The sequence below is a fragment of the Fringilla coelebs genome (assembly GCF_963513975.1).
Source record: "Fringilla coelebs genome assembly, chromosome: 26".
In the NCBI taxonomy this organism is placed as follows: domain Eukaryota; kingdom Metazoa; phylum Chordata; class Aves; order Passeriformes; family Fringillidae; genus Fringilla; species Fringilla coelebs.
The window spans coordinates 951912-969940 of record NC_140052.1 but is presented as its reverse complement, the minus strand read 5'-3'; the positions used below and the strand labels follow the sequence as shown (position 1 = coordinate 969940).

General features: G+C 56.5%; 1 protein-coding gene across 1 annotated transcript; it reads right to left on the bottom strand.

Annotated features, from left to right (window-relative positions):
- Window positions 1-626: 626 nt before the first annotated feature.
- SLC4A5 (solute carrier family 4 member 5) lies at window positions 627-17738 on the bottom strand (the record flags this gene model as incomplete). Its single annotated transcript, XM_084221844.1, has 23 exons — window positions 17611-17738; window positions 15987-16147; window positions 15496-15651; window positions 14196-14291; window positions 13387-13442; window positions 11521-11678; window positions 11355-11442; window positions 11046-11200; window positions 10259-10402; window positions 9677-9851; window positions 9333-9466; window positions 8957-9228; window positions 6493-6554; window positions 5776-5976; window positions 5129-5242; window positions 4131-4292; window positions 3709-3887; window positions 3454-3526; window positions 3229-3297; window positions 2690-2863; window positions 2244-2405; window positions 960-1027; window positions 627-792 (listed from the first exon to the last, which is right to left on the bottom strand). Exons 1-23 carry the CDS (start codon window positions 17661-17663, stop codon window positions 627-629), a joined length of 3078 nt encoding a protein of 1025 aa, XP_084077970.1. The 5' UTR covers window positions 17664-17738.
- Between the last annotated feature and the right edge of the window lie 291 nt (window positions 17739-18029).

Genomic DNA, 18029 nt, shown 5'->3' with positions numbered 1-18029 from the left:
GTGGGCGACCAAAGGGTCTCTCTGCAGCCACCGTTCCCATTTCCCTGTGGAAAGCAGCCTGCATTCCATCAGGAACCATTCCTGACTCCCTCCTCCTCCTCATCCCAGGAGCCTTCTCCTCTTCATCCCCATCTTGCTGTGCTTCCTCCTCCTCCTTCTCCTCCTCATGCCCATCCCAGCTGCCTTCTTTTCCTCAACCCCAACCCAGGAGCCTCTTCCATCCCAGGTGCTTTCTCCTTTCTGGGTCCAAAATCACCAATCCACTTTCCTTTGCCAAAACCACCAATCCCACCCTTCTTGTGCCAAAATCACCAATTTCACCTTTCCTTTGCCAAAGTCACCAGTCCCACCTTTCTGGCCCCGTTTTGCCGCCAGCGGCATTGCCTTCGCCCAGTGGGAAGAGGGGGAATTCCAGAGCACGCAACCCTGAAATCCACCAGGGCTTGGGGCCCTGAAATCCACCGGGGTGTGGGACCCTGAAATCCACCGGGGTGTGGGACCCTAAAATCCACCGGGGCGTGGGGCCACCGGGGCCGCCCCCAGTTTCCTTTATCGGTGCTGCCCGCGGCGCTATCTACCTAGCTAGATATAAATTAAGTTAAGCTTTGCTCCCCGGGCGGGCGGGGCTATAGCGTGGTCTCGCTGCCCATGTCCCGCGGGGCCTTCTCGGTGTCGCTGTCCTCGTAATCCGACTCCATCTCGATCTTCACCTGGGGCACGGCACAGATGGGGTTGCGGGAGTAGTTAAAGGCGGGAGACGACGGGCACGAGATCTTCAGGTGGAGGGTGATACTGGGGGGCAGCAGGGGAGAGGGGGGTGAGCAGCCAGGGGGGCTGCCCCCGCCCCAAACCCGCCCCGGGGGTGCTGCTGCCTGGACACTTTGAGTTTTTGTGGTGGAGCATCAGCTGGGAGGATCCCAAAACTTCCCCCCAGGGATGGGGAGGGGGGTCCCGGTTACCTGCGATCCATGTCCGAGCCGTTCGGGGAGGAGTCAGAACGCAAAGCTCCAGGTGGAGGCCCTCTTTCCTGGGGGGACACGCAGCTGAAACACTGCCCAGGTGACCCCAAAAATCCCCCTGGGCCCTCGCTGCATCCTGGGCCCAAATCACCAACCCCACCTTTCCTGGGCCCAGATCTCCAATTTCACCTTTCTGAGCAGCGGGAGGAGGAGGAAAACTCCTGGGAATTGCAGATTTTGGGGGCCATCAACCAGAGGAAAGGCTCTGCCAGCCCTTCCAGCAGTTAAGGAGTTAAACTGAGCTCAAACTCTCTGGGGTTGTGAAATGAACCCCTCCCCAAATTTATTCTGAGGATTTTTGGTGAAGGTGGAGCCAAACCTGCTCTTTCCCAGCCATAAAACTCCATCGCGAGAAGCTTTTGGGAGCTCCAAACCATCCCAAATATTTCTCACAAACTCCCATCAGCACCAGCTTGGGGGCGACAAAACACAGGAGATTCCCGGATTTTTTTTCGTGATTTATGGAAATGGTGATCGTTGGGATGAGTGGTGCTCTGGTGGCTCTGGAGCTGGTGAGGTTTTCCCTGGTGGATTTTCCATGGTAGATTTTCCCTGGTGGATTTCCCTGGTAGGTTCCCCTGCTGGGTTTTCCAGGGTGGGATTTCCCTGCTGGTTTTTCCCTGCTGGGTTTCCCTGCTGGGTTGTGTTCCCTGATCCTGGTGCTGGGTTTGGGTGCCTGTCCAGCTGGGTTAGTGCCGAGCGGAGCCCAGGGGGGTTAGGAGGGGCTCCTGGGCTCGGTACTTACGGCTGAGGCAATGGGGGCCCCCATTTTGGGGCTGTGCGGGCAGGGGCTCCATGGGGATCTTAATGACTGAGGGAGGTGGGAACTGGGGAAGAAACGAGGAAATTCCTGCTGAAGGCAGAGCCTGGGGGGGCTCTGAGACCACCTGGAGCTCCCAGAGGGACCCAAGACCTCCAGAGGAGGAGGAGGCTTTGCCTCCCTCTTCCCAAATCCCGGGACAGGAGTTGCACAGAGGCTTTGAGGGATGGGGGCCGTGCCCTAAACCAGGGATTTGGGCTCTTCTCCCTGAGAATTTCCTTTTTTTGCTGTGATTTTCCATCTTTTGGGTCATCCCCTGGCGCCCCTCACTCAGCTGGTTCTGTCACTGCCCTGGAACAGCTCCAGGAATCCAAGACCTTCATCCCAGTTCCCAGTGGGAACTGTCCCTGCCCAGCTCTGGGATGTCCCCCTGTCCTGGCAGCCCCTGGTGACCCCGTGCCCACCTCCTCATCGCTGCTGCTGTCGCCTTTGTTGCCTTTTTTCTTCTTCTTCTTGTCGTCCTCCTTCTTCTTCTCCTTCTCGGGGATGATGTTGTCGATCCAGGCCAGGTCATGCTGGGAGAAGACGAAATCCAGTAGCCTCCTCACCAGGATCAGGGCCAAGATCTGACAAGAGAGAGGTCCAGGAGCATCTCAACCCAAGATCCAGTGGTGACCACCACACCAAAACTCCCTTAAATCCCAAAAAACCCCTTTGGAGCAAGGCTGGGATTACCCACGATGGAGAAGATGATGGCGACCATGGTGGAGCCATGCCAAAAACTCCATTAAATCCCAAAAAAACCCATTTGGATCAAGGATGGGATCACCATGACAGGGAAGATGGTGGCAGCCATGGTGGGACCACACCAAAAATCCCCAAGAACCCTTCCAAGGTGGGATGGGATTACCATGACGGGGAAGATGATGGCGGCCACGGTGGATTTGAGGATCCAGAGCACGGCCAGGCAGACGATCTGCACCAGGGTGAAGAGGTGGATGCGGCGCAGCGGGACGTGCCGCAGGAACACGTAGTCAGGCTGGTGCTTGGCTGGCATCAGGAAGAGCTTGCAGCGATCCCAGAACTGCCCAGGGAGGAAGGCCAGGGTTAATCCTCAGCCCCACCCCACAGGCTGCCCAGGAAAAGCCTATTTTGGTCCCCCCCAGTTGGGGAATTTCCAGGTTTTTGGTGTTTCTCAGAGGGTTTTGGGGATCTGCTGTCCCATGTGTGGAAATTTTGGAGTAAAAATCCTCCTTTTGGAGACAGTGTGGGACAGTCTGTGGTCAGTGAGGAGGAGGAAGAGGAGGACTATGAAAAGAAGGAGGACAAGGAGGAGGAAAACAAGGACAAGGATGAGGAAAACAAGGATGGGGGGGGAGAACAACAAGGATGAGGAAGAGGAGAAAAAGGAGGAGGATGAGGAGGATGCCGAGGAGGAAGGGCACTCACCTGGATGCCATTCAGTGACGCCACGCCCATGTAGAGGAAGACCCCGTAGAGCACCGGCATGGGGATGTACTGGGAACAGGGAACAGCACAGCCCTGAGCCCAGGGAAGGCAGCAGCTCCTCCCCAGGGCAGGGACGGGGCTGGAGCCAACAGGATGGGCCAGGATCCAGCTTTTGTCCCCATGTCCCCAAATCTCTGTAGGGAGGGGGGAATGGGAATGTTTTACCTTCAGGATAGGAGCCAGGAAAACCGAAATGCCCGTCAGCACGAAGACGATGATGCCGGTCACCCTCTGCTCCCTGGAGGGGGGACAGGAGCGGGGTCAGCCCGAGGAACCAAGAACCACCAGTGGCAATGGGATTGACAACTCCTGCTGGGCCCTGACGTCCCCACGAAGGACAATCCCTCCCTGTCCCTGCTGTTCCTGGTGTCCCCCAGGACAGGGATGTCCCCCCAGCTCCAGGGCCCCTCTCAGACCCACCTGACCCCCAGGAACTGGGGCTGCTCCCCCGGGGCGCTGGTCTCGGTCTCCATCTTGAGGCTGTCGATGTGGGCGATGGAGATGACGGTGGCGGCCACGTACCAGGGCAGCCCCATGAAGGAGCACACGGCCATCAGGATGCCCACCCAGAAGAGGTCCAGGTGGTACCCGGCTGCCTTCTGCAACACAGCACGGGGGGCTCTGCACTGGGGGCTCTGCACTGGGGGGCGTCCCCCAGGCAGATATCAGGTGTCCCCCACACTGATATGGGGCACCCTGGGCACCCTGTATCACCCCGTATCACCCCCTGCACCCCATTACCCACAGAACTTCACCCCCAACCCCGCAGCTGCCCGAGGCCAGGGCAGCCCCCAAGCCCACCCCAAACCCGGGTGCTGTGGGGGATCCCCTGGGGGTCTCACCCTCAGCTTGTGCTCCTTCCTGTTGACGATGACGGCCGTGATCTGCTGGTCCATGAAGATGAGGATGGTGACCAGCAGGGCGGGCAGGGCGCTGGCCAGGTACACCCACCACGGGTTCTTGCCGAAGGGGAACACGAACCAGCCCCGGTCCACGCGCGTGGGCTGGGGAGGACAGCGGGGTCGGAACCTCGGGAAGGCAGCACGGGCTGGGAGAGCCCAGGGGGTGGCATCTGGGGACAACCCAACCCTGGATCCATCCTAAATCCCATGTCCCAAATCCTCATTGGGATCCCCACTGGGATCCCCACTGGCATCCCCATAATATCTTAATTGGGATCCACATTGGGATTTCCATTGGGATCCTCATTGGGATCCACACTGGGGTTTCCATTCGGGTTCTCGTTGGGATTTCCATTGGGATCTTCATGGGGATCATCATTGGGGGATCCTCACTGGGATCCTTATTTGGGATTTCCATTTGGGTTCCACATTGGGATCCCCATTAGGGTCCCCATTGCAATCTTCACTGGGATTTCCATTTGGGGTCCCCATTGGGATCTTCACTGGGATCCCCAGGTCATCCCCTGGGTGGGGGAGGAGAAATCCTTCTGGAATGGGGTTTTGTGGAATTTTGGGTTTTTACCTTGAAGTCAGTAGGCACTTGGAGCTTTGGGGTGTTGAGTCCAAAAAGCACATCCAGCCCCACAAACATTAGTATGGACATAAAGATGGAGAAATCACTAATGAGCTTACGGAGCTGCCGGCCAGGGGGAGAGAGAAAAGGGAGGGGAAAACGGCAAAAAGGGAGGAAAAACAGCAAAAAAGGGAGAAAAAATGGCAAAAAAGGAGGAAAAACGACAAAAAAAAGAGAGGAAAGAAAGTCAGAAAATTAGAATATTGTTAGAAAAGTCTAAGTAGCTTTTAAAACAGTGCCTGGAGCTGCAAGATTCCCAAAAAAACCTGGAAAAAAGAGCGTGGGAGAGGAGAGGAGGCCGAACCTTGATGATACTGGGGATGTGGAGTTTGGGAGTGTCCAGTCCGAAACAGGCATCCACTCCACAGAAGAGCAGGATGGAGAAGACATTGGAAAAATCAGCAATGAAAGCCCTGACCTGGAGGCAAGACAGGGAAACGGGGTGGGAAGGGGAATTAATGGGGTGGGAAGGGGAATTAACAGGGTGGGAAGGGAGCTGGTCCAGGTCTCTGTGGACATCCCCATCCTCTGGAATTGTCCCCATTGTTAATGAGCACATTAATTAATTCTGGCACTGATGGGAGCCCTGGACACCACTGGTCACTGATGTCCATCGGACTCTGGGCTGGTGATCATCCCACCCCAGCCTCATCCATCATCCCACAAATTCCTCATCCACGATCCCCCAAATTCTTGTTCATTAATTGTCCACCCATTAATTGTCCACCCATTAACCCAACTCCATTTTGGAGAGGAGGCTGCCTTAAAAACCTCACAGAATTCCAGAAATCAGGGTCTAAAACCTCAGGGATGACCCCAATTGTGGCCAAATCCTCCTAAAACCAGGGATTTCTTTTCCTGGAGTTCTCTGCCTCCACCCAAACCTCCCAGCTGTTCCTGTTTCCCTTCGTTTTTGGGAAAGGATCTGGCAGAATTTGGTTCTTTCCTTACCTTGGTGGGGAAGTAGCGGCTGAATTTGAATTTTTTCAGGGTCAGGGTCATGGAGTAGGTGCCAAAGAAGAGGATGAAGGACATGAGGGCCAGGTCGGGCACGAATTTGCAGGATTTTCCCACTAAGCTGCCACCGTATTTGAGACATTCCTTCTTACTCAGCTGGGTCCAGTCCAGAGCTGTGAGGTTGAGAGCATTGGACTGGCAAGAAACCCAAAAAAAACCCCAAATTAGTAAAATTTGGAATTATTGTGGTGTGCAGGGAGAAGGGGAAGTTCAGCCCAAAGCCAGCACAACTGGCATTTTTAAGGTGCAGTGTGGAAAGAAAGGGAAATTTCCTGTCCAAAACCCAAAACTGTACTTAAGGATCACACTGTGCAAGAAAAATGGGATTTCACACCTGAATTGAGCAAAACCAGCGTTTTTAGCAACTGCAGCTTGGAAAAAAAGGAAATGTCCTGCTCAAACCCCAAGAAGAGCAGTTTGAGCTGTTTCAGCACACAAGGAAAAGTGAATTTCCAGAGTTTTGGGGATACCCAAAACCACAGAGCCAATACAAATTTGGGAGAGAAAAACCATGGATTTGGTGCTGCTGGGACTTCAGATTTGAGATCCCCTTGCTCTGAGCTGGCCCATCCCACTCCTGGGTGCTGGAATCCCCTGGTTCCCCTCCCTGATCCCGGATTTCCCCTGGGATGAGCAGAGCCCAGTCCTTACCAGAGACACGTTAGTGGTGTTCGGTGCCACTGGAGCTGAAGCATCGAACAAGGTCGCGTTGGCTGCGGGAAAGGAGTCGGTTATTGAGGTTTTGGGGCCAAACCCGAGCTTTGGGGGCTAAACCCGAGCTCTGGGGGCTAAACCCCAGCTGGGCTGAGCCCGCTGAGCCCGGCAGGGATCGGCATCCCAGGATTTTGGGGGAAATCCCCCTTTTCTAACTTCTCCCTGATCAATCCCCGCACCGGGGAGGACGCGGCGGCTCCCGCGGCGGCTGCTCCCTGCGGGGCTGGCGAGGGCCGGGCCAGGGGGGGATTTTTAGGACCTTCCCAGTTCCAAAAATTTCCAGGAGCTTCCCAGGGAAGCCACCAGGAATGAGGTGGGCTTAAAACCACCGGGGTGGAAGGCTGGGAAAAGCAGCCCGGGGTGGTTTTTATATATTTTTTTGGAGAGGTGGAACCCAAATCACGCCCGATTTGCCTTTTTTTAATGATTATTCTTTTTTAAATAGTTTGGGGTGTTTTGGTGTCATCGGTGCGAAATTCCGTCTTTTCCAGCCCCCGGCACCTTCTCCTCCTCGGCTCTTCAGGCGACGCAGCTCCGCAGCTCCGGGAGCACCCCGGGGTCTCTCGGGGTGCCCCTAAAAGAGGGAATTTCGGGAATTCCGGGATGGCTTTGCCGCCCCCCTCTTCCATCCTCTTCACCAAGTGGGAATTTCGGCCGCCGCCTCCAGCCCCGGCGCCGGGGATTAATGAAGGAGAGGCTGGGTTAGGACAGAGGGCCCAGGGCTGCCGGGACCGAGCTCTGGGGGACAAACTCAGCCCTAAAAACATCGGCTTTGTTCTCATTTCTCTCCTCCACAACCTTTTTCTCTTTCCACAAACCCTGTTTTGGGCTTTCTACGCCTTTAAAGGGCGGCACGGCAGCAGTGGGGTTAAAGAGAGGAGCCCTAAGAGCTCCACACAAACCTTTTCAGAGAGAGAGAAAAGTCAAATACATGGGGAAAAAAAATAACAATGGCCCCCCCATGGGGGGAAGAGTATCAAATATTAAAATAGTTTTAATATTTAGAAAGTGATACTCACTTGAGATTGAAATCAGCCCCAATTGATGTGTGCAGCAGAGACAAATATGGGACAAATCAGTTATAATAATCAAAAATCAGCAGGGATGGGAAAAAAAGGGAATTAAAAAAAAATTAAGGATGGAGAGGGAAATAAACATCATTTCTAGAGGGACTTTAAATCCAGCCTGGACATGGCTGCCTCGGGCAGCCAGGGGGAGGAGTGGGATCAGGGATTGGGGTGCAGATGCCTCTGGGCTGCTTGGGGTGGGGGCTTGGAGAAGGGGGAGACCTCCCTGGAGGCTGCAGGCTCCCCCTGGGCTGCTCACGGCTCCGTCCGGGAATTCCGGCTCTGGGGGCTCCAGCTCCGCTCTCTCGGGTCGGGTTGGGGAATTGGGTCGGTTCTGGTGCTGCTCTGGGTCTCGGTTCCCAGGGGGATCACGGTGCTCACGGAGGGGTGGATGAGCAGGAATTGAGGAAAATGCAAAATTCAGCCTGATGGCTGCGATTGCCAGGGGTGAGAGCTCTCCCTGGAGCGACAGACGCGCTGGGAATGCCTTGGGTGGAGGGGTTGGGTGCTTCTCTTGAAGGAAGGAGATGGGCAGAACTTCACCATCATCTTCATCCATCATCATCTTCATCCATCATCATCTTCATCCACCGTGACCTTCATCCACCGTGACCTTCATCCACCGTAACCTTCATCCACTGTGATCTTCATCCACCGTCACCTTCATCCACCGTCACCTCCACCCACTGTCAGTCTCCCCTGGCTGCAGCTGGTGCTCCCCAAAATTTGGATTTTTGTCACAAATTCAGCTCCTGGGAGAGCAGCTGCTCGCTGCCGTGAGCCTGAAGCCGTCTCCGCTCCCTTCCAGAAGCATCCGAGCTCCACAGTTCGGATCTGGGATCATCCAGGACTTCTACCCAAGAGCAAAACCATGGAAGGACCTTCTGCTCAGAGCCTGATGGCCTCTCTTTTGGAAAAGGAGTGGAAAAAGGAGGGAAAACGGTCCATGGAGGTTTCCACACCCAGCTGGGACATCCCGGGGTGTCGCAGACACCGCAGAGCACTCCAGGTGTTTCCTGGAGCTTCAGTTTCCATCGGCAGCAGGCTGGAATCACCCAGAATGTCCTTTTTTTTTTCTTCCATAATTCCTCCTTATCCCTCCAGGTCTGGCTGCTCCAGGCTGAGATCCCAACTCTCCGTCCGCTGTGTCCCGAGGTTCATCAAGGGGGACAAGGCTCTTCCTCCATCTCCACAACCCCCTCGGAGGAGGACGATGAGTTCCAGGTCTCTCCAGCCCAGGCAGCTGCCTCCTCCCTCGTCCTGGGCCAGGATTCCTCCACGCCAGGACCCTCCCACCCCCGGCTCCTGCCCGGGCGGCCCCGGGGTGAACTCACCTGGGTCGGGGGCGACGCACTCGCACTTGTACATGGTCACGTAGTCGGGCTTGAAGTCAGAGTTGATGGGGTAGTACTTGAAGGCCCCGATCATCTTCTTGATGGCGTCGTAGATGAAGATGAAGCTGATGAGGGTGGAGAAGCCCTCCTCGGTGAAGCGCGTGATGTACTTTATGATGAAGCTGGCGTCGGTGGCCACCAGGATAAGGCACTGCAGGGCCGAGTGCAGCCCGATCCACAGGCGGAATTCCATGTAGTCGATCCCGTTGCCTCTGGAAGAGGAGAGACGCGGCCCTGTGAGAGCGGCCGGGGGCTGGGGACACGTCCCACCCCCGTGGGGACAGACCCTGGTGTCCCCTGGTGGCCCAGCACTCACTTGCTGAAGTCAAAGAGCAGCTTCTCGAAGATGAGGATGGGGCCGGTGCTGCTGAGGATGATGAGGGGCTGCCCGGCGAAGAGGCAGAACATGGAGCCGGCCATGGCCGTGCCCAGGAAGCTCTCCATGACCCCCTGGGGACGGAGCAGAGGGATGGTTGGGACCGTGTCCCATCGCTCCTGGCATTGCCATGGAGGAATTCCAGTGCTCCGGGGCTGGCAGAGAACACCCATCCCCAGAAGCTTGGCATGGCACAAGTAGGGTAAAACCCATCCCATGGATCCCATCCCATCCCACAGATCCCATCCCTGCTTGTCCCCAGGCCGGTGACACCTGGCCCACACCTGGTAGTTGTCGGTGGCGTCCCCCAGCAGCCCCCCGAAGGTGATGGCGTTGGTGATGCAGCCCAGGTAGATGAAGAGGATGGCGGAGATGGACTGGATATGGAAACCCTCGTAGAAGTCGCTCGGGAACCAGGGCAGCTTCCTCTTGATATCCAGGTAGAGGCCACCACAAAACCTGCAGAGACACCACCGAGGTGACACCGACACCTGGTGACTTCCACCAGAACAGAATTGTGGAGTCCTGGAGTGGTTTGGGTTGGGAGGGACCTTAAATACCGTCCCATCTCACCCCTGCAATGGCAGGGACACCTTCCACTGTCCCAGGCTGCTCCAAGCCCCATCCAGCCTGGCCTGGGACACTTCTGGGGATCCACAGCTCCTCTGGCCAGTTGGGAGATTTATAAATATTGATACATAAATATCATTTATATACAGACACATAAATGGGCCTGGTGCTGACCAAAACCCCTTCCCACCAGGATTTCACCCCTCGGTGCCCCAGGACACCCCAGGATGAGCCCACAGGAAGTGCTGACAGATCCTGGCACATTCTGGAGATGTTGTGGGTGGCTCCTGGCTCACCTGCCAGTCCAGGCCAGCTCCTCCCCAATCTCGTGGACTTCGGGCATCTCCCCATCGTCGCTGCCGCCGCCGCCGCCCCCGGCGCCCGCCCCGCCGGCCGCGCCGTTCATCTGCCCCACCTCGTTCAGCGAGAACACCGACTTCCTGCGGGACAGGGCACGCCTCGCACCCGCTCCGGCACCGCCGGATGGGCACCGCCGGACGGGCACCACTGGGTCTGCATTGCCGGACGGGCACCGCCAGATAGGCACTGCCACATCGGCACGCCCAGATCAACACACCCAGATCAGCCGTGCCCAGTTGGCACCACCAGACCAACACCACCAGATTGGCACCGCTCAACTGGTACCCCTGGATCAGCACCACTGGATTGGCACCACTGGACTGGCACCATCTCAGACCCGCTCTGGCACCACCGGATCAGCGCCGGTGTGAGGACCGTGGCCAAGGCCGTGGTGCAGCTCTGAGCCTGCACTGCACGTGGGTTTTGGGGTAAATTTGGCTGGATCCAGAGCTGGGTTTGCTCAGTTTGTGGAGCCATGGGTTGGGTTGGGTTGGGTTTGGGCCTCAAGGATCATCCAGTCTAACTCCTGCCCAGGGAGGGTCACCTCCCACTGCCCAAGGAGGGTGGGAACAGCTCTGAGCCGAGCTGGGAACAGACTCTTCTGCAAACCCAGCGTTTCTGGAACCTCTGGAGGGGCTAATTCCAGGGATGAAGCCAAACAAGGCTCTTACCCCCCCAGAACTGGACACAGCAGTGGCCACAGGCTGGTCCAGCCCCACCCACCTTTTCTCAGCTGAGGGCACTTTCTTGGGAGGCTCAATGCGGATGTTGGGGTCCCACTCGCCGGGCGGGAGGACGATGACCTCGTCCAGGAACTCGTCGATGCCGGCGATCAGGTCCTCCCTGTCCCGGGCTTTGTAGGCAACGTCGCTGAAGAGCTGGGGGTGGACACAGGACAGGGGTCAGCCTCCAGCCCCACGTCCCCCTGGGGGTTTCAACCTCAGTTTTTGGGGTGATAAGGTGGAAATTGCTTTTTTGGCCGGATTCTGAGCCAGGGGGTCCCATGCGAGGGCTGGGGCGGTCTCCACTCACATCGTCCACCATGAGAGTGGCGATGGCCCTGCCGATCTCGTTGTAGGACTTGGCTTTTCCCGCCGGGCCGAGGAGGATGAAGAGGAACCTGGGGAGGGAAAGGCGCCGTGTCGGCCACTTCTGGTGCCACCAGAGCCCCAGGACGTGCCCAGGGGACGGCGCTCACCTGGTGGGGACGGGCACCTCCGTCACCCCGCCCAGCATGGTGGCCTGGAGCAGCCGCACGAAGGCCACAAAGGGCTTCTCCAGGAACTCCACCTCCCCCACCAGCACGTTGGAGGCCTCGGCGTCCTTGGGGATCTTCTTGATGAACTTGTTCTTCAGCTGTTGGCAAAGACAAGATCGAGGAAGGGAGCGGTTGCCAAAATTTGGCTTTCCCCCCCTTTTTTTTTTCCACCAAAGTTGGAGCCTCAGGCTGCAAGATTTCACCTCTGGTTGTCCCAGGACTCCCAGAGGTGGGGACTGAGGAGCCACATCTGGGAATCAGCAAGGGGAAATTCACAAAGGCAAATTTCTTCACAAACGTGGCTAAAACCGAGACTAAACTGCACCCCCAGGGCTCCGCAACCCAACCAGCAGCGTTTGCTTTGCTCTCCTGGATTCTCTGCGAGGAAAACTCCCTGAAATCCCCCTGTGGAAAACCTCAGCCAACCCCAGGGGTGCTGCAGCGAGCCAGGAACATTTTTAGAGTTTATTTGCAGCCCCTCATGGCACAGAACCCCCCAAGCCCTGCACGGGGGAGGTTTTTGTGCCTCCTTCCTCCCCAGCCCCATTCCGGGAGCTGGAACAAATAATGGGAGGAGGAAAAACCTCATCCATGGATTTATTCCCCAGGTCTCTTCTCCCCTGCAGCTCTTTTCATTACAGCCTAAAAGGGTTCAATACCCAGCCAGGCAGGGAGTTATGATAATCTATATGGCAGCATGAGGGGAGGCATGTGAGCCGGGCAGCCGCCTCGCCCCGTCCTAATCTTCTAAATCCAAATGGAAAAAAAAAATCATAATAATAATAAAGCAACTCCTCCAGTTCTGCTTGGAATAAGAGCAGGAGTTACCAGTGGCCACTAAGCTGCATGTAACACTTAAAAAGTCCCTTTGTAGTGGGTCTAATAGGGTGATTAAACCTAAATGCTTTGCATATTTTGGGATTAACCCTCCGAACCCCATTGCTGGAGGGGAGATTTGGGGTTCCTGACTGGGCACCAGGATGGAGTCATTTCAGGTGCTGTCCCTGTCCCGTGGCTCCCAGCAGAACGTGGATTTCCATCCATGGAATCCAAGGAAATCAAACATTCTTTATTGTGTTTGGACTTGCCCTAAAGTGCATCACCCCAGGTAAGCCCAGTGAGGACATCCTGGGGGAAAAGCAAGTGGTTATCCCATCCCATTCCCTAAAATCCCAAAGCAAGTGGTTATCCCATCCCATTCCCTAAAATCCCATTCTGCCTTTGGTTTGTGGTGAAATCAGCAACAGAAACAAAGCAAAGCTCGTACAAGGAACCAGCCATTCCCAGGAAAAGAGCCTGGGATGGGAACGGGACAAAATCCCACTGATCCATGCCCAAGCTGGGAGCTGCCTCCCAGCTCCTCCTAAAAGCAATCCCAGAAGGAAAAGCCCCCCATGGCCTCTGGGCTGAGCTTTACATTGAGAAACCTTCAGAAAAACCAGATCCCACCCCAAACTGCAGCCCCCTCACCCCCAGAGCTGCACCCCAAGAGCGCGGATGGGATTTGCTGCCCTCTCCCTTTAGGATCCTTCAGGATTCCCACACTTCCAAGCAGCTCCCTGCAGGTCTGGAGGGAATTTTTGCCCCACCCTGATGGATTTGGGCTCCTGGCTCGTCCCAAATTCCGTGCTGGGAGCGCAGGTGTCACCTCTGGGGCAGCTGCCCCGCGGGGATCAATACAGCAATTAACTGCCCTAATTAGGAATTTGTGTGGCTATCGACCCAGCCACGGCTCACATGGACCTGGCAGCCCCAGAGCCCAGCAGGGATCATGTTGGGCTTTGGGGATTTTGGGGTTTTGGGTACCTGGTCAGTGCTCGGGGTGTCTGAGATGTCGTTCATGCTCCGGCTCTGGGCATGACCTGGAGGGAAGAGAGGGAATTGTGAGGAAAAGCCACCCCAGGTGCCAGGAGAAAACCTGGAGGGGGGAATTTGTGACAGGAAATAAAATATTGGTGATGGTGTCTGGGCTTATAAAGCAGCAGCAGGGCTGTGAAAACCTGGGAATCAGGGGAAGTTCCTCCTGTGAATGGGTGGAAAGGCTGGCATGGGGCAGTGATGGAATCCCCATCCCTGGAAGGGTCCAGAAACCGTCTGGATGTGACACTTGGGGACATCGTGGTGCTCTGTGATCTCAAAGGGCTTTTCCAACCCTGATGATCCCAAAGCTCCGTAAATGGGAGCATTTCCAGTCCCAGCCACACGAACCAGGGTCCCTTTGGGATTTCCCAGCTGCCCTCTCCCAGCCAAGCAATCTTTTAGGATCCCCACCCTCTTCCAAGCGCCGTTCCTTCCCTCCCTAAAGACTCCAAGGGATGTTTTCCTGCACCCCACACCAGCCCCCTCGCTCATCCCAAATTCCCTGCTGCACTTCTGGGATGGTGCCGTGGTGGGGCCTCATTGCAACCTCCCACTCTGCCCCTGGGGCTGGGAATTCCGTGGCCCAGGGAATTATTTGGTGTCCCAGGCAGGGCTGTGGTGCCCAGGGCAGGGCTGTGGTGTCCCAGGCAGGGCTGTGGTGCCCAGGGCAGGGCTGGGGTGTCCCCGGCAGGGCTGGGGTGTCCCTGGGCAGGGCTGAGGTGTCCCAGGCAGGGCTGGGGCCGTGCCCCACTCACGCAGGCGGCCGTAGCTGGCGCTCTGCCGCAGCCGCAGGTCCTCGGTGGAGCGGTGGAAGGCGGCGCCGGCGGCCGGGCCCCGCACGGGGCTGCGGGCTGGAGAGAGAGAGAGGAGAGAGGGTGAGACGGGGAGGGGATCCCGCTGGGAATGGAGGGGGATCCCGCTGGGAATGTGGGGACGGGATCCCATTGGGAATGTCAGGACCCCCCTGGGAATGCCGGGATGCTCCCAGGAGCTGCTGGAGATCAATCCCGGGCTGCAGCGAGTGACCTCCCGCTAAACCCGAGGGAACAATCGGGAACGGACCCAAATCCCCTTTTGTAAGGGCTGGGAAAGGCGGGATCAGCCGCGGCCAGACCGGATTTGTCTGCGGCACCGAGCCCGGGGCCACACTGCGCCATTGTCCTCGCGCGGCGCCAGCGCACCGTGACGTCATCGGCACACGGTGATGTCATCAGCACATACTGTCACCGCAGTGATGTCATCACCCAGTACCACTGACCCCACAGTGACATCATCACAAAGTCATTGTCCCCATTGTGATGTCATTGCACAGTCATTGTCCCCTCTGTGATGTCATCACACAGTCACTGTCCCCTCTGTGATGTCATCACTCAGTCACTGTCCCCACTGTGATGTCATCGCACAGTCATTGTCCCCTCTGTGATGTCATCACTCAGTCACTGCCCCCACTGTGATGTCATCACTCAGTCATTGTCCCCACTGTGATGTCATCACACAGCACCATTGACACCACACTGCACCTCTGTCCTCGTGTGACGCCATCACACAGTGATGTTGTCATTACACAGTGCCACTTTCCCCACTGTGACATCATCACACAGTGCCACTGTCATCACAGTGATGTCATCACAACGCCACTGTCCTCACATGGTGATGTAATAATATATGTAATAATAATATAATGGCATTGTCACCACACGGTGTGTCACTGCACAATGATGTCCTCACACAGTGCCATTGTCCTCGCATGGTGATGTCATCACACGATGATGTCACCACACAATTACATTCTCCCTCACACAGTGATGTCATCAGACAATGATCTTGTCCCTCACACAACGATGCCATCACGCAATGACGTCACCAAACGGTGACATTGTCCCTGCCACAGCCACATCCCTCACACAGTGCTGTCCCTGTCCCCAGCACCTCCTTGACCCCAACCTCCCGCTGGCCCCTCACCCCTGAACCCACCGGGGCGGAATTTCGGGGTCCTGGCCGGGTGTGCCCGGCCCCGGCTCCTCCCTCCCTCCCTCCCTGCCTGCCGGGGCTCACCGGTGTTGGAGGACACGGATTTGCCGATGTCGGCCAGCGAGCGGTGGATCGGCTTCTTGGTCTGGTGCCGGTGCTTGCGCAGGAGGACGTAGCTGAGCTTCTCCCGCAGCTCCGGCTTCAGCAGCCCGTCCTCGATCTGCTTCTCGATGACATCGTCTGCAACACACGGCCCTGGTGAGCCCCAAAACCTCCCCAAAACCTCCCCAAACTGTCCCACCATCGATCTGTTCTTCAATGACATCATCTACAACACCCAGAGGTGGTGACCCCCAAAACCTCCCCAAAATGTCCTCAATGACATCGTCTGCAGGTACCCAGCCATGGTGACCCCCAAACCCCCCCCAAAACCTCAACACAACCATTTCTAGAATCAGCTGATGGCTCCCAACTCCTCCCTTTGCTCATTCCCGGACAAATTCAGGAAAAAATGAGTTGAAATCCATTCCCATCATTTTAGGACATGGTGGGGAAAAACCTCCAGGAGCTCCTACCAATAATTTGGGGCAAGGAGTATCCGTCCAGGTCCAGGAGCACCGTGCCTGTCTGGAGACACGTCCGCAGCTCAAAGAGGCTGTGCAGGGACAACGTGGACACGTGGGGTTTGCTCCACCTCTCACCGCCTTCCTCCACCTTCTCCTCAAACTTGATCCACCTGGAAAGGAGCGGGATGGGGCAGCTGTGAGGATCTGGGAATGGCTTTTCCTTCCTGGGGAGTTTCCCTGCTTGGAAGGTCTGGATTAATTCATCTCACAGAGTTCTCCCTTGTTATCCGGGCTGGGAAGGGAGGATCTGGTGGAGTCGTTCCCAAAAGTGCTGCTTGGAGGGGAGGGAATGCTCCCAGTCCCACCAGGAAACCCAATTTCATGGATTTCGCCCTCCTCAAATTGTATCTGTGGGATTTGGGAACATCAGAGTGGAGGATAGGCCCCAGCAGAACCCCAAACCACAACACCTGGCCCCGGTGCCCACCCCACCCCTCCCATCCCTGGTTCCTCTGGAGAATCCCGTTCTCCAGCCCCTCTTTCCCGGGGCTGGAATTCAAACTTCCCGCCCAGCGCCGCCGCCGCTCCCCCAAAGCCGATTAGGTCGCTTTGCCTCTCCCTTCTGCCCCGTTTTCCAAGGAATTTGGGTCATTAGGGAGCTCGGGATGGAGTGTGGGATTGGGGGCAGGAATCCCTGTGGGATTGGGGGCAGGAATCCCTGTGGGATTTGGGACTGGGGGCAGGAATCCCTGTGGGATTTGGGAGCACAGCTCCAGCGGTGCATCCCGGGATTCCTTCGCCGAGGTTCCGGCCAATTCCTGCTGCTCCCACCATCCTGAATTCCCTTTTTGCCCCCACCGCTCATTCCCTGCTATCCCATTTTCAAAATCCCATTTCCCAGCATTTCCCCAATTTAGGACTATCCTTTTCTAACCCCCCCAAATCCAACTCCCATTCCCTGATATTACATTCTCACACCCTCCCAAAATCCCATTTTTCCAGCATTTCCCCCAATTCAGAAATGCCCTTTTCAAACACTCCTAAATCCAACTCCCATTCCCTGATATTCCATGTTCAAAATCCCGTTTTCCAGCATTTCCTCCAATTCAGAAATGCCCTTTTCTCCCCTCCTGAATCCCACACCCATTTCCCTACCCTGCTCCCCCTGGGACATTTTGGGACGGGATTTCAGGATGGGATTTTCCCTAGATCCCTGGGGACATTTTGGGATGGGATTTTGGGATGGGATTGTGGGATGTGGTTTCGGGATGGGGTTTCGGGATGGGGTTTCAGGATGGGGTTTCGGGATGGGGTTTTCCCTAGATCCCTGGGGACATTTTGGGATTTTGGGATGGGATTTCAGGATGGGATATCAGGGATGGGATTTTCCCTGGATCCCCGGGGACATTTTGGGATTTCGGGATTTTTGGATGGGATTCCGGAATGGGAGTTCGGGACGGGAGTTCGGGATGGGATTGTGGGGTGGGATTTCGGGATGGGGTTTCGGGACGGGGTTTTCCTTGGATCCCTGGGGACATTTTGGGATGGGATTTTGGGATGGGATTTTGGGATGGGATTTTGGGATGTGGTTTTGGGATGGGGTTTTGGGCTGGGGTGTTCCCGGCTCCCTGACCTGGCCGACTCCTTCCACTCCATGTCGTCGCCGTCGCGCTGCAGCGTGTCCATCTCGGTGAACAGCGTGGGGTTGGGGGGCTCATCCTCCTCCCCCAGGATGTACCGGAGCCGCTCGGCCGCCGGCGACACTGCCGGGAAAAACCGCTGGAATTCCGGGGGAAAACGGGATGGGCCCGCGGGGAACGGCCCCAGAGCGGGGCTGGGGTGGCAAAAATGGGATGAAAATGGAGGGAAAGGTTTGGGGGAATGGGGGAACTCCACGTGATCCCATCCTGAATTCCTTGTGGGAAAAAGAGCTGGAATTCCATGGAAAATCCCACTCCATCCTGCAGGGAAAGGACCTGAGGGAATTTGGGATCAAGAAAAAAAGGATAAAAATTGGAGGGAAATGTCTGGGGGAATGGGAGAACTCCAAGT